Source organism: Seriola aureovittata, chromosome 22 (assembly GCF_021018895.1).
Source record: "Seriola aureovittata isolate HTS-2021-v1 ecotype China chromosome 22, ASM2101889v1, whole genome shotgun sequence".
NCBI lineage: Eukaryota > Metazoa > Chordata > Actinopteri > Carangiformes > Carangidae > Seriola > Seriola aureovittata.
Genome location: NC_079385.1, coordinates 2,209,331 through 2,225,509, shown reverse-complemented (window position 1 = coordinate 2,225,509; position 16,179 = coordinate 2,209,331). Strand labels below are relative to the sequence as shown.

Here is a 16,179-nt window from a genome sequence, read left to right as displayed (position 1 = left end):
GGCTCACATGAACGGGATAAAATAATTTGATCAAATGGCTCTTTCAGACTTTCCAGATGTAATTGGTACGTCAGGTCCAACCACGTCTGCTAGAAATTACGTTTAATTACAACTGAAGTGCAACAGCAAATATGTTTTGTAGGAAACTTAATTTCGACTGGATTATGTTTTAACGTGATCAGGATTTGTTTTTAATTTAAGTATTTGCCAAGTCGCAAACATGTTGATGCTGAACATATCAGTAAAATGTTCACAGACAACACGTTTGTTTTCCAGCAGAATATCTAATCTTGCAGAACAATATCCACTCGTAGTGACTACAGCATTATTAAACAGTTTTATGGTTCTTTTTAGACTCTCGCAGGACTTGGTTTAGGTTTAAGATCCTGATCTGGTTTAATACAGAAAAAGTTCAGTGATTTCAGACCGAGTGTTGCGCAATGTCACACCGCACAACGGGTAGCTCAAAGTTCAGTTCACGCAGATTAAACGGAACTGGTTCACATTCATAGTGAACTATTTTGAATTTGAAGTTCACCATCTCAAAAATGAATTAGCTCAGGTTCATTCTTTTCAGACCTCCTGCCATCCATCCCCTGCTCCCATCTTTGCCACATTATTGTATAGACTGTTTTACTGTATAACAGAAAGCCTTTATTGTCATTGTACTGTGTACAGCACTCCTCCTGGTTGTTGCATTTAGACAAACAAAACAATTAGATAACTTTACACACATTAATACACATTAACAAAATCCTAATATAAAATGTCAGTGATTCCTCTCTATGAATCTCATGGTCAAAACATGGTGGAGTTTTGAAAGATCAAACAGGTGGTGGCAAGGGTGTGAACAGTCATTTACAATGTTTCTGCTCTGGTATGTAGCATGTGTATATGCTGTGAGTTTGATTTAGGTGGAGGGACTTTGGAGACTTTGGCTCATGGTCTTACCCTTTCTTAATGATTTCTTGTGATCATCATTCACTTGCAGATATTTCAAAAGACTATTCAGATGCTTCAGCTCGACGTGTCATCTGAAATTCATTGCTGATGTGGCTGACCTTCTGACTTGTTTTTTCAGGCTCAGCAAGCACAATTTGCATAAAAATGTGAGATTTTTTTTCCCCGTTGGAATCTGCACTGATTTGTTCATAAAAGTTCTTCAAATTTTCAAAGAAACTGGCTTCAACAGCACCTGTAGCTGCCCTGTTTGAATTGCCAGCACTAGACACCAGATCATGGACTGACTGTAACAAATACTGGATGGTGTACTGTAAATCCTTGGGTGTTGCTGTATAAAAAAAAACCCCAAAAAACACAGTTCTTCTGATGTTGGCAGGCAGCATTTTTTTGTAAATTACCGGCACCTTCTGGTGCATGAGCGTCGCAAACCGCGCAGCGCGTTTACGTAAACCACAGACAGGACTGTAGGCAGGTGTTCTCTTTGTTCGCCCACCATCCACCTCCTGGAGACTCCACTGCTGTGAATAAATGTAGCGCTTCATTCAGTCATAAGACAAGAATGAAAATTACGGTGGCCCTGAGAGCTCAACTAAAGTGTTTCCAGTGGACACTAAAAAAGTGATGAACCTGGCAGGGACGCACTTGTTTTTCAATTCTTTATGACTTTTCAAGTTAAAAGCATTGAATAACAAGTGCGCATGTTTGCATTATAGTAGTGCGTGTATTATAATACATCCATGCAAGTGTGTCCCAGCCAGGTTCATCACTTTTTTGTGTCCCCTGGAAACACTTCCGTTGTGTTGTGATTATCTGCAGCTCATATGTTCTCAAACTGATGAAGATGTTTTCTGAAGTATTTTGGTGTTTTTTCAGAAGCAATGTTTTTCCTATGGTGTCCCTGAGAAAAACATGTAAACAGACAAAACACAACCAGCAATCATGCTTAGTATAAAAGTTGCAGTTTAGTTGTATATAAATCTGATTTCTATGAGACAGCTGGTTACGTCATAAGGTTGTCAGCAGCCTTCAAAATACACACTGGTATCATAAGATATGCAGGTGGCACTTCAGATCACTTTACATTTAAGAAAGTGACGTGTGCGTTAAAAGCAACGTTACTGAGAAGAGACAAGACAAGTAATATTACTGTTAGCAGCTAATGCTACTTCCAAATGCTACTTCCTGGTTACTGAAGCCATGTGCTGTTTTATGTACTGGGACATTAGCCCATACAGAGTTATTGAACTACCAATTCTATAAGGATGACACTGACCCCGGAGCAGGTGAACAAATACTCAGTCTGCTGCATTGTAGAGAAAAATTCCCTCTTCTTACAGACCGACTTAAAAGATGTGTCTCTTCATTCAGTTTATACAGGATTTGTTTTAGTCACACTTTTATCCTTGAAAAAGTAATCATGGCCAAATCGTGTTGAATTAGCTTTGAATCACAGTCGGATGCAGCATTTTACAAACGGTAAATCACAAATGAAAAGAAGAAGATGAAATTACAATAAAAGTGAGATACAGTTAAAGACGCTAGCGTCACTAGCATGATGAAATTGGCAGCTGTGGCTCAGAGGAATGAGAAGGTCGTCCATTTGAATCCCCTCTGCACCCTCATGTCACACCTTGAGACAGACACAAGTGCCTTGCCAGGTTACTGCCATCCGTGAATGAGAAGTAAATTGTTAAGCGCTTTATGCCGTCCATTTATCAGACAATGGAGCACATCACTCTTCCCTGCCTACCTTCTCTCATCTTTCTCAATTTTAGTTACATTTAGTTTTGCAGTTACCTGATTATTACTCACTTCAATTCATTTCAGTGCAATACAATTCAATTCGATTTATACTTATATAGCATGGGGTCATAACAGGAGTTATCTAGGGCACTTTTCATATAGAGCAGGTCCGTCTGTTCTTTATAATACTATTACAGAGATCCAACGTGAGCAAACGCTTGGTGACTTGGAGACATAAATTATTATTATTATTATTATTATTATTTATGTTTTATAAAATATATACAATGATATCCTATATCGCGATATTTGGGCTGGACCGCATCAGGATATAAAATGTTGGATATTACCCAGGCCTAACAGCAGGTCTGAACTCGAGGCTCCATGATGATTAGACAGACTTCTATTCATACTACAATCAGCTGATGCCACTCAGAGCAGGAGGTTGACCTCCTGACAGCAAGAAGCGTATCTTTCGTTCGCTGTATTTCACTGAACAACATGAAAAAGTCATAAACAAGAGAAAACTGTGTGTACATCCACTTAACGAGAATAAAACCAAGGGTGAGAAACAACCAGCTCATACATATGATGCACGAAAACAAGGGCAGGTGTTGAAATTTACATCACATGGGCCCTTAGTGACACGCAGACATGGGATGGCCGATTTAGGCCTTAAGATGACTAATAGAGCAGCACACAGTAACAAAAGCTTCAGTCATTTACAAAGTTCCTTTAGTCACCCCTTTGGAGAGAGATAAGGTGCTCTTCGCAGTCACTTCATATTACATATTAATTGCTTAAGTTTGGACAGTGGAGTGTCTCTCGTCTTCTGTATTTACCACAAGTGTGCATTCCTTTGCTTTTAAGCTTTTAAGTTGAGTAATTACCCACAAGCCCATGCCATGTTCACTAACCCATGCAGAAGCCTGCCAGCGCCTCTTGTCTCTTAATTACAAATTTGAATCCTTAATGCATGTATGGGAAGCAAAATAATTAGACAGATATTTCCTCCATGTCTTTTTTTCTTCACCGGCGTGTGTGCAAATGCCCAAATGACCTGACGTGTCTGTCAGGAGGGAGAGGGGAAAAAAGCCTGCATATCATCTGCATATTACAAAGGAATTAGCAGCTCCCGCTGCAGCGGTGGCAGGCACATCCCTTCACCCGCGCATGCTTTCTACAGCTGCATTCTTCATTAGAATATCTGAACTGTTATAAATATGGTTCAGATTACGTTATTGTCTCATTATCCTTTCTTTGCTTTGCTGCTAATGAGCAGGACAGGACAGATAAATGAGAGAGTTCCGTTTACATTATTTGAAACGTGCGGTAATAATGATCATCAGTGTTGCTTTTTTGTTACACAGTTGCTTTAATTAGATTTTCCCTCTCCACTCCTTAACAAGAAAAAAGGGGATCCATTGCTAACAATACCTGTAATGTATTTGTTATTACAAGATGAGACACGAAGAAGAAGAAGTGAAATTATTTCTCTTTCTAAGTGTCTCTTAATTGAAGGAGGCATAATTGGAGCTTGTTTGGCTTCTGTTTCATTTCTAATGAGTAGTCGACTACTAGAACAATGCCTTCCTCCTCTTCCACCCACAGACCCACCGCTGTGCTAACAAATCCATGGTACTGCAGCACACACTCGACCAGATTCATTTCAGGCCAAACTTTCAACCACACTTCATAGCCTTTTTTTTTTTTTTTTTCCTGCTCTGACGCAGTTAGCTCCGGTCCTGAATGCTGCTTTACTACATTTGAACCAGATGCAGGTACAACCTCCCCTACTGCCGTCCAGTTTGACTGACAGCCTGTCAGCAGCAGGAGAGACGCTCTAACCAGGACACACACACACACACACATGCACACACACAGACGTTTGATTTCTCCGACCGTGTGTGAATCTGATATCACCACCATACCACTACCATATTGTCACAGATGACGAACAGAGGCATTCGTGGAGGCTGTTACGTGAGCTGAGTGTGGGTTGCCTACTCTGCAGGGGGGCCGTACTGTAAGTGGGCAGAGGTAGTGAATGATATATATATTTCATAATTGAAGAGATGAAAAAACGACAGTAAGAACGAGTATTAATTTCAAATGAAAAATATCTGTAGATAAGAAAAGCATGAACCTCAAGCACAACCCCGCAACAATAAAGGCTCCCACTTCCTCCTAATACAGGGTAGCTTGTACAGTTCTCACACAGTGTAATGCCAACAGTTTGAAAATATTGTAAGCACATATGTGTGACTGTATATTAATATTTGGAGCTTAACAAACGTCAATGAATTTATTAGTCAATTGATAAATTTAATCAGCCACTATTATCATAATCAAAGTCATTAGTTTAGTTTTATTTTTCAAGAAATGATTCCAAACATTTGCTGGTTAAAGCTTCTTAAGTGTGATGATTTGATGCTTTTATTTGTTAGATCTCACTGTTAATTCAACATTTTAAGCAGTCGGTTAAATAAAACAAGCAATTTAAATGCATCATCTTGGGCTTTGGGAAATTATAGCAGCCACCTTATGCGTTTTATAGACAAAGTGATGACTTGATTAATTGAAAATAATCATCAGTTGTAACCCTAAAATACACTTAAGTCCTCACAATGCTCAAAATTCTGTAAGGTCATAAAAAGTCTCTTGACTGTCACTTACAGGATTATTGTGTAATAAAGTAATGAACACATTTCTAAGTGCAGCTTGAAGAACCGTCATTGTGTTATATTCTCTACACAGTACATACAAACGCTATCACACTACACAGTTGTCACCCCACAACACCTCTCATCCCACTCATGCCACCAAATGGACCAGTAGCAGTGGTGTACAGTCTGCTAGCATCACTAATGGCCTCTCTCACTGGCACCACTATGTCTCTCAAACAAGCCCAGACTGCACAAACAGAGGGCTGCAAAGGCAGAGACAGACACTGGAAATCAATGTCAATCGTCAATGCACTTCAAGGTCATTTTATCCCAGTCAAAAGTATAAAGATTTCTGTGGAAGCTAATGCTTCACAATTGTTACTTTAGATGAGACTAAAATTGGCACAATGAGTTACTTCACTGCACCGCAAACAGATTGTATTTCCTTAATTCTTCGGTAAAGGAAGTTATTTTTTCTTAAGTTTAAGGTTTTCTATTTTATATTCTCTTAATCAGACTGAATGTATATTTATTTTCACTCAGTTTCTACATAACAAAGTGTGCTGCTCCCTAAAAGTCATTGACTCGATGCATCAGTTGAGACAACCCTAAGTTCACCATTTATGACCATGACACAGGTTGTCTTCTGACTCTGTGGAAACAAAATGTTCTCACATCACAGATTCACTAAGTGGAAACACAGATCATTCGCAATTGTGTTTTTTTTTTTTTTTTTTTTACTTTTCTTAAAAATCGCTTCTGTGTTGCACAGTCAGCACCCTCCAAGCGTGAAACCATGGTTTCTCAGCCGGAAGATGGTGGACTGCTCCCTCCGGGTCGGGGACGAGTCGTTGCCCATTGTGAAGGAGTTCAAACATCTCAAGGTGTTGTTCACGAATGAGGGTGGGATGGTGCCGCGTCAGCAGTAATGCGGACGTTGTACCCGACTGGGAACGCTGGAGAGAGGGGTGTCTGGAATCACCTGCTTAGCCTAATGCCACTGCGACCTGACCCCCGAAAAGCAGAAGAAGATGGATGGATGGATGGATGTTGCGCAAAACTACAATAGACACCCAGCCACCGTAACTTACTAGGAAACCATAGCATTCGAACTGCTAAATAGATAGAATTGGCATTGGGGTATGGTCAAGTGATTGAGATCTGCGTTTGCCGCACACTACGTGAGCTGTGTGGGTGCTGTCTCGCTGCTGCTACAAGGTTTCAGGGTGTAACTGGCTTTTGATTTTTTTATTCTTTCAAAGTGCATTAGGCTAATTCAGCACCAAACATTTGGATCGTAGGGCGTGTACTGAATCAAAGAAAGCTGAATACCAAATGTTTTGTACCGGACATTTTGGGATGAATACATTTACTGTTACACTCCTAGTGAGTGCAGAGAGAGTGGAGAGACAGTTATCCATCAAAGTCATTCATAAAATATAAATTATTACACTTCTGTGTTGCAATGTAGATTGTTTTTTTTTTGAAAAGGTTATTTTCATCCAGGTTTTTGTTTGATTGGTTTCATCAGATGTTAAAAATAAGACTTTCTTAGATGGTTTGTCTCTGGTCTCGGTTCACTCACCAGTTATAGTCAATGTTTCATTTGTTTTCTGCCAAGCCGTGTGTCTGAGGAGGACTCAAGTAAAAACCAGCGCAGATCTTCATCTCATGATCTTACAGCTGTATCTGTCAGAGGTTGTCACCATCAACCCTGCTTCAAAGCAAAACCTGCTCTCTCCATCTGTATCATTCAGGACTTTCAGTCAGACGCTGTGTATATTTTCTGGCCTGTTAGATTCCTCTCTATATTTTGTAAGACACTGTTGCTGTTTTCCAACGAATGGGAAAATAAAAAGTCTGTCTCATTTCTTGTTACCAAATCTTTCAGTTTACACTCTGTCCTTTTTCCATTGATATTTTTCGACAGTGACCATGTTTATTTTTCTGTTTCCTCACAGGTATAAGCATTTCTTACAAGACCTGACTGCCAACACAAGTCCAGACAATCCAGAGTTTCAGCAGCTTTCAAGTAAGTTTCTTCTCTGATTATGCTGCTGCTCCGATAATTATTTTTGCTTAATGTCAAGGAAAATATTCGCAGGTTAACCGTGAGTGCTTTTATTATGTACAGTGCTGAGTGTGGAGCTGCACGTGCACTTTTGCGCACGTGTGAGCCTGAGGTTGACGATGTCACCTCTTCCACTCTGTCAGGATGATCGGGGTCTGTCAGTGGCGGCAACCTAACAACAAGTGATGTGTATATGTGTGTGTATGTGTGTGTGTGTGTGTGTGTGTGTGTGTGTGATGATGATGATGATGATGTGCTTTGCATCACTAGTCACAAAGATTTCTGGCTCCCTCACAGTGGAATTCTTCCAACCTGTAACAAGCAGTTTGGAGCACAGGAGAGTTAAGCAAGGCTGTGCAATTTAGAATAAAGGCTAGCACTCCAACGGCAGAAAAACAAACAAACCAAAAAAAGAAAAACAACCTGTGAAGACTTTCATCGCACCAGTCAGACTCATAGTGAAAGACAGCTCTCATTATCTTCATTTGAGGAACAAAGGAAAGAGCTCTTTTTCCCTCTCGTTCCTCATTTGTTATTATTGTCACAGCAGCGCTTGGCTAGTAGAGAAATGAAAGCAAGGCAAAGCTCAGTATGCGTGTAAAGTTCTAGTTTGATGTGGATTTTGACATAATTAATTGGGAGCGGATCAGAGGATATTAAGCGGGAGCTATATTAATAAATAAAATCTTGAACATCAACACGAGTCCCGATAATGACTAATTTCAATCGTCAAATAAACAGCAAATCTGACTCAAGTGCGGATGTACACAAGGAATTATTTATGTGTATCAATTAAAATCTCATTGCTGGTGTGCTGCCTTTGCTTACAAATTAAAACAGCCCCTGACTCTAAGATGAAGGTACATATCTAAATGTGCTCCACCATCGCCTCTTCCTCTTCTCATTAGAGATCCTTTTTTAAACTCTGCTGCTTTTTATCGGGGTTGGGGTTTCTTTTTTTTCTTTTTTTTTGTATGTTTAGAAAAACTTCATATAGTCAGCTTGGTTGTATTGTAAAGGGAATAATTTAAAAAAGAAATACCAGACAAATCACATTGTATCTGATTAAGCAAACTAGCAAATAGAATCACAAGAGGCTTTCTCCTTGTTATTGTTTTCTTGTTGTGCCTTTCTGCTTTGCCTCTTCTTTGTCTTTCTTCCTTCTCCCCCAAGCTTCCCTTGCAGTGCTTTCAGGTTGGATTTAATTGCTGTAATTACATCACTTTAGGAGTTTTTCCATCAGGCAGCTTTAATATTACAGTCTAATGCCGCTGTAGTAACCATAACTGAGTCTGACCACACTACAGGCAACTTTCCGATTCTGTCTGAGATTTAACAGTAAAAGTGAACAGTCTTCATCCCATCACCAAACACTATCTAAATAGTGAATAAAAGGAATAAAGAGCTGTAAGAAGAGGAAGTTGACTTCAGAATGTGTAATGGGCTAGATGTATTATTAATGTCTCAGCCAGAGCTCAGTCCAAGAATACTGTAATTAGGAGCTGTTGTTTTTCTTAAGCAGGCAATGGAAAATATTCCAAACACGTACAACAAAGGGAAAAAGTCTACACGGATGCCTTGTTTGGTTTACATTGTAATTGTTGTGAAGTTAAGCGAGCCAATTAGGCCGTGATTATTTTAGTGTAGACAAGTCACCCTGAGGATCAAGTTCATCTGCCGAGTTTCAGTGCTCAGAACAAAAGCAGGAAAGTTGAGCTTGAAATTAGAATCCATCTGTTTGTTGTTATTTTGGACGCGTTAATGATGCAGTTCTAAATGTTTACAGCAATTATTATAGCTGACACACAGTAATTGGATGCTTCTATTTTGATGATTTGCCTATTTGTTCTGGGGCAAAGATTTTAAAGCTTTGTACAAAAAAGTAAGGAAGGCAGTTTATGAAAGAGTTCTTTACAAACAGATACATGATAATAGAGTTTGTCCATTAAAAAGAACTGTATCAGTTTGATAGATTTACACTGAAAATTGTTCCATTTTGATATTGTTGATTGATTGAGTTGAGCTGGGTACTATTCACCAGTACTTATTGAAAACAGGCTTAACTGTGTTCATAGTTTTGTATATGAAAACTTTAAAGGTTCTGTAAATTAGATTTTAAACAATAATAAAGCAGCAAACTACTATTTTCTATGTAAAGATATGGTGGCGTAACGGCGTCCTGAGCAGAGAACAAAGCCACACCCCCTCTCAGTTTCTGGTTTGGTAGTGCGTACATGTTAGTGCATGTAAGTCTCTCTACTGTAGACAAACCGAGGCTGGAGCTGTGGTTGACGAAGCGTCTGTTTTGGTCTGAGATTATTAGCCATTACTCAAGACTTCACTCAAAATTTCGCACAAATGGTTCATATTTTCTATGATTCTGGATAAACAGGGATGTAACCTGAAAGTAGTCCGAGTGGAGCAGCTCCTGCCATGTTTTTTTGTCTCTTGCATGGTCAGATCTCGTTGCATTAGAAGGCTGGCCACATGAGACATTTTAAAAGATTGATCTCTGAATTTTATGAATTGATATCACATCATTCAAATCAAGATTGATTTGAAACAGAAAATAGCTTCTTTTTTTTTTTTTTCTTTTTTTAAATCTCAGTCCTCGTCATGATTCACACAGCCAACAGATGTCTTTGTCATTAGATCGTAAGCATCGATTGTTTCAGATATTTCAACAAGCAGTTGATTTAAATAGATAGCCACTCGAATCGTTCTTCTGCTCTGGCAGTAGCTGCTCAGGATGTGTTTGCTTCCCCAAGTCTTCCATGTAATTGCAAACAAAACCAAAATCTGGGATCTGTAGTAAAATGCATTTGCTGTTGTCACCGGTTACCACTGGTGTCATCAGATCGACCACAACTGGATTAAGTTTTAGTTATTTATTCAGTAAATACAAAACATTAGCCAGTATCGGTTTTATATGATCAATCCACAATTCCAAAACCAGCAGGGTGTTGTATAGGAGCTGAGGTGGGAATGCGGTGATGTTGTCGTAAACAATGTGGAGGAAATGGGTTTATTTAACCAAATGAGCTGTGCTTATTGGGGGCTGCTGTTGTTTGCATACAATTACAGACTGACAGCTCAGCTGATTTGCAGGAGGGCCATGCATTATAAGCTACAAGTGCCCCTGCGGTGAAGACTAGCATCCCTCTAATTAACACCACCGTTCACAGGAACCCCAACACACACATTCAATCACAACACACAGCCCGGCCTGACCCACACAGCGGACCATCAGGCCCAATCAGGACTGCCTGGATATTTCAATTTGCACAGCTCAGATAAAGTCTCTGCAAGTGCTCGCTGATGAAATCAAGCACAATCAAGGCCTTGACGCCGAGTGAGCCTCCAAAACAAAGGTCCACAGCAGCGTCACAGGCCTGTGTCTGTTTACCTGTGCGGCGTTTGCCCGGCTGCAAGAGGAGCGCAGCATCCTCGGATATATTTTGTCGTCGCGATATAACTGCTGCTTTATTTTGAAGCGGTGGAGGGATCATGACAGTAAATGAGAAAATAGAGAGTTGGAGAATAAAATCCAACAAAAGCCTCTGGCTGTACATGTTTCATTTAATCAATTAAGAAATTAATCAGAAACTGTTGAAGCCAACCAATTAGTGTTAATGTCGTTCTTATTGTTAAGATTCCAGCATTCCATATCTTTCCTCAACATAATGCAATAATTTACATTTTTCTAGCTTCACAAATTGCCTTATAAGTAATATGGAAGAATGTGTGAGTCTGTGGAAGCGTCTGATCAGGGACTGGTATGTAAAGTATTTATGGATGATAAACCCTGTTTTTGTCAAATGAAAAAAGAAAAAATGACTTAAAAGGAGCCTCATCTGAACGAGAGTTTGCTCGTTGATTCTGTTTGCTCTCCGTCCTCTCCGTTTTCACATCATTCGGTCCGTCCCTCTCAGTATCAGCTTGGTCCTTCATTCGTCATTCTCATTGTTGCTGGACCTTGTTTTTTTATTCAATGTCTTTTGTGTTGTTGTTATGTGATTGTGCACACTTGAGTTTGGTATTTCTGTTTTTTCTTTTTGGCTCACATCTCAGTCCCCAACCTGTATCATTCTTTATCTCACTTATATGCAGGTAATTTCAAAGAAATCTGATTTAGATTAATATAATATACTTCCAAAAGAAATCTTGAGTAAAAAGCTAATAATAATTTAGAATTTAGAAGAATCTGTCAAAGCACCTGTTCTACGAGCTAACATTTTCAGAAAAGCAATATCTTCAAATGCTGGGCCTATATTTGCCCCTCCTCCCTCGACCTCCATCAGCAGTGAATCCACATCATCAGTAAGAGGGAGGACAACAAAGACAAGGACAGGGGTTGATGAGTAATAGCAACTGTTATCTTTGTTTTGTATTCTTTTTAAACTTCACTCAGGGATTTGATTTCAAGAATATGAATTATTTTATTTAGGAATTAATTAAACATTTGTTTCCAGGGTGATATTTTTGACCTATAATGACTCGTCTTTCACAGTTTCTGCTCTCCAAACCATATTTTACCAAATAGAAATAAGAATAAATTCTAATTCTGTACTGAAATAAATATTCTTGTACAGTAGTAGAAAAGAACTGATAAAAGTAACAATAAAGTACTGACTTGATGAGAAGTATTGGTAAGAGTAATATTGAAAAAAACCCTGACAATACCCATCCATAAACTCCTGTGAGACCTACCTGTGATAAAGTCCTATACACTGTAAACAAATGGAGCTCACATTAGGAGCTGAGGCATGTAAATCCTCAACAGGAAATCAGTAGGACCTTAAACAAACATAGCTCCAGCCACCCACTTCTTAGACTTACATCTTATGTGTTTTGGACCTTTCTTCCCTCTTATAGTAAAGGGTCTGTCACATTGCAGCCAAAGAGCATCAGTGGTGGGCTCAGATAGCAGCATTTATAGAAGGAGTTAAATGCAGTATTTTCTTCAATCCCTGCTGGCTGCTAGTAGACGTCACTAACTACTTCATCCACCATTCAAATACCGGAGCGTTAAATGTTAGCGGGGGGTCTCCGTGAATCACCTGGGGCCTTTTTCTTTGGGGGGGCAAAGATAGAATCCTTTATCATGTATGTAATGCATTATGTATTACATATACATAATGCAACATATGCACGTCTATATCAATATATATTGTGATATAATACATTTTTAAGGAATATCTGTTTTTGGCAAATAAAAGATATAGTAATAACTTTAATGATTTATTATTTACGATTGAATTATTTCAAATGCTTGTTGATTAACAGTTTTGTGTATAATGGTCTAATATAGTCAGAGATATTATATTGATACTAACTTCATCAGTGCGTGTCCTCGCATGTACGGTAACACAGATGTTTGTGTGTGTTTGCTATAGAGGCGGTGACTGCGGTGAGCGAGGTGTCCCATCGTATCCAGAACAACACCCGGTGCCATGAGAACCACCTGCAGCTTTGCCGGGTGCAGAAACTGCTGAAAGGGCGAAAGACAAAGGTGCTGGCTGCAGGTTAGAGCTTCTGATCACATATTCCTTTCATCTCCTCGAAGAACCACCTCCATCTACCTCCCCACCTCCCCTCCGCCTCTATTGCTCTGTCTCCTCTGGGACACATGGGTGGGGTGGGGGCAAGAGAAGTGTAGGTAAACTGAAGTGAAATTAGCGAAGTATAAATATGGATATTCAGAAGACATTTACCTGGATGGAATTCATCAGACTTCTGCAGGAAACTAAAGACTTGCACATCACTCTGAGGCCGCTGTGTTACCGCTAACTGTCCCTCTTCTGAGTGAATGTGCTTTTCCCCTTCATCCTGCCTTCCCTCCCGCTCATTTATTTCCCCTCTTCCGCTGTGGTTCCCTCTCTACTTGTGGAGCTGTGGCCCTTTTCTTCCTGCCACTCCCTCTCCTGTTGTTTATCTCCAGAGAACCTGGCCTCCTCGTTGATCCGCTCGTCCTGCCAATCTCCCCCAGGACCAATTAGAGCCCAGTCTCATCTCGTGGACCAGCAGATAAAAAGGAAGCCAAAGTGTGTTTGCTGGGTATGAGCGAACACGTGTGTGTGTGTGTGTGTGTGTGTGTGTGTGACTGAAGCCAGGAATGTGTGTTTGCTTGGATATGCAGGCAGGCTTTGTGTGTGTGTGTATTTATGGATGTGTTGGTGTAGGCTGGGAGCGAGCGCTGAATAGCAGCTCATCTCTCTAATGCCGATGTGGGAAGTTTCAAAAGCTTCCTCTCATCCAAGCTCTCAGGCCCTCGCAACTCCGCCGGCTTCCTTTCCAGCCAATAAAGCTTCGGTCCCACCAGACAGACTTCAGAGCAGCAGCAGCACCACCCCACCCTGCAACCCCATGCCGACCCATTCTACTTCCTTCCCACCAACACCACCTCTAATGTGGGTAAAAGAAAAGCTCTGCCTTTTACAGATGAGAGGCTCGGAGCCCCTCAAACATATTAAGTAGCTCTGTAGGAGATGAGGGGGGCGATTGTGAGACACAAAGCCTGAATCAATGGGACATTGATACAGCAGACAGTCAGCCTGTTTCCCTGCGAGGCCACATATTTGTGTCTGCCAGCCTGTTCCTTTAATTTAAAACAAAGATGTTTCACATTTTGTATCATGTCTCACATTGATTTTTCTAATTTATGTCCCTTTATACCCCTGACTGTTGCACATAATTGTGTTTTGTATCCTCTGCCATTTTTATGTATGCGTTTTTGTCTCAGGTGCCTTGAGCTGAATCAGACTACCTCATTAAATTAAGCATTATTCTAAGTTAAGGGGAAAAAAATACTTGAAGAGAAACAGAAATTATGAAATGTTTCCTCTATTTCCTTTGAAAATTCTCCTCCGCCACAGATCCATCAAATTTCTTTCCCTTTTTAATTGAAACATTTAAATGATTTATCAGTGATTCCACAGAAAATCAATTGACAGCAATTTTGACCAGTGAGTAAGATGAATATCACAATGAATATCTTTTGGTTTTAGACAGGTGATCATCTTGGGGAATTCGGTGGAATTGTAATGGATATTTTTTGCAATGTTTTGGCATTTTATCGTCAAAATAATCTTCAGTTGTCAATACACAGTTAGTAGTAGTAGTTTCGACCTATTACTTTGCCTTACATTTGGTATCAGGTTGTGAAATCATAAATCTTTTGGGCCCCAGTGGCAGACGACACCATTCTCCTGCCTTAACCTAAAGTACCTTTAAATTGTGGTAAGGTACCTTTAGTACCAGTTTTAAACTATGAAAAATACTCTGCCATGATTGATGTTTTGTTTGACATGATTTTCACACATAAAAAATGAAAAGAAATCTAAAACTGGGGCTGTAAGCACATCTATGAAAAATCTGGATCAGGCCTTGTCCGCCACCATTGTGCACACTAGGTGGGCAGGTGAAAGAGCAGAGAGTCTGGATATTTTTAGAAGAGGAAACATCAGAGAGACTCAGCCACATGTTTGAGCCTCAGTCAGACCCAGACTCAGATGAGGAGTCTGTTGAGACCAGAACCAGAGACTAGCAGACGGATCAGAACGGTTAGCGTAGTTAGCATCTTTTATTTGTTTATGTTGTTTGTTAGCTTGTAACTGGCAGTGGCTGACACAGTCTTAGTGGTTGTGCTAATGCTAACTCTCTCTCTCTATGTACTGACAAGGTTTCAGTTTTATTTAGCCCCGCCCCCCATCCCCACAAGTTGACAGGATTGGTTCCTTAGGTTTGTGACGTATGAAACCCTGGCTGTCTGAATCTGTTGTTATGAGACTGTCATCGGTTCACTGCAGTTCAAGGTGGAAACACTCAGTCATGGTGATGATGATTATTTCACTCATCATATGTCTTGTATTATATAGAAACATCATATGGACGTTAACAAGGTGAAACACTTGATTTTCATCGAAGGGGCTCTTTAAATTGACATAAAGTACTTTTAAGCTGCTTTTAACTCTCCCCCAAGCAAATAGCAGATACTCAGCAGCTTGACCCAGCCTGTAAATTGATGCTAGATGACTGCATATTAATGCCGGGTGCTTAGTAGATTTTTTTATTGTGGGAAACAGATCAGTAAATAGGGTCAGAAATTGTGGTTGACAGCACATTTGATGAACCTGATGCTCATGCATTAGCGCAATATTTAAGGAAAAACAGAAGAGCGACTCTTGCTCAGGTGAATGAATGTCAACCCAGGACGTGATCAGACTGTGTCCGTCGATAATTACAAGGAAAGGAATATTATAGTAGGGTTGCAGTGCATAAACCCCTCATTACAGAAATGATTGCACATTTGAGAGTTCAGTGGTGCAAAGGCCAAAGGCACTGGTCTACAGAGATGTGGAAAATGGTCAGATGAGTCATCCTCCACCATATTCTCCACAAGTGGACGAGTGCATGTGTGGTGTACACCAAGAGAACGGTACAGGCCTGAATGCTTGAACCCAGTGAGGGGGTCAGCTGGCTCTGTTCTGCTGTGGGGGAATGGTTTGGGTCCACTTTTCCCCTTAGTGGGAATGGTCACTGCAAATACAAAGTTCTTAGTGATCGCCTTTATTTTATGTAGAAATATTTCTACGGCGATCGCAGTGCATTTTTCCAGGATGACAATGCCCCCATCCTTAGAAAATTAGTCACTGATTGTTTGCCGAGTATGAGGATGATGTGAATCATATACTGTGGCCAGATCTCATCCCAGTGGGAGATTTTGAACCGATGTGT

At 40.1% G+C, this 16,179-nt stretch overlaps 1 protein-coding gene across 2 annotated transcripts in view; it reads left to right on the top strand.

The window, feature by feature from the left end:
* The window catches only part of arhgef39 (Rho guanine nucleotide exchange factor (GEF) 39), a 59,853-nt gene that overhangs the window by 22,350 nt on the left and 21,324 nt on the right, over positions 1-16,179 (top strand). For both annotated transcript variants that reach the window (XM_056367086.1, XM_056367087.1), the window contains 2 exons: positions 7,334-7,404; positions 12,840-12,968. In XM_056367086.1, coding sequence (XP_056223061.1) covers positions 7,334-7,404; positions 12,840-12,968 — 200 coding nt within the window. The remainder of the gene's footprint in view (positions 1-7,333; positions 7,405-12,839; positions 12,969-16,179) is intronic.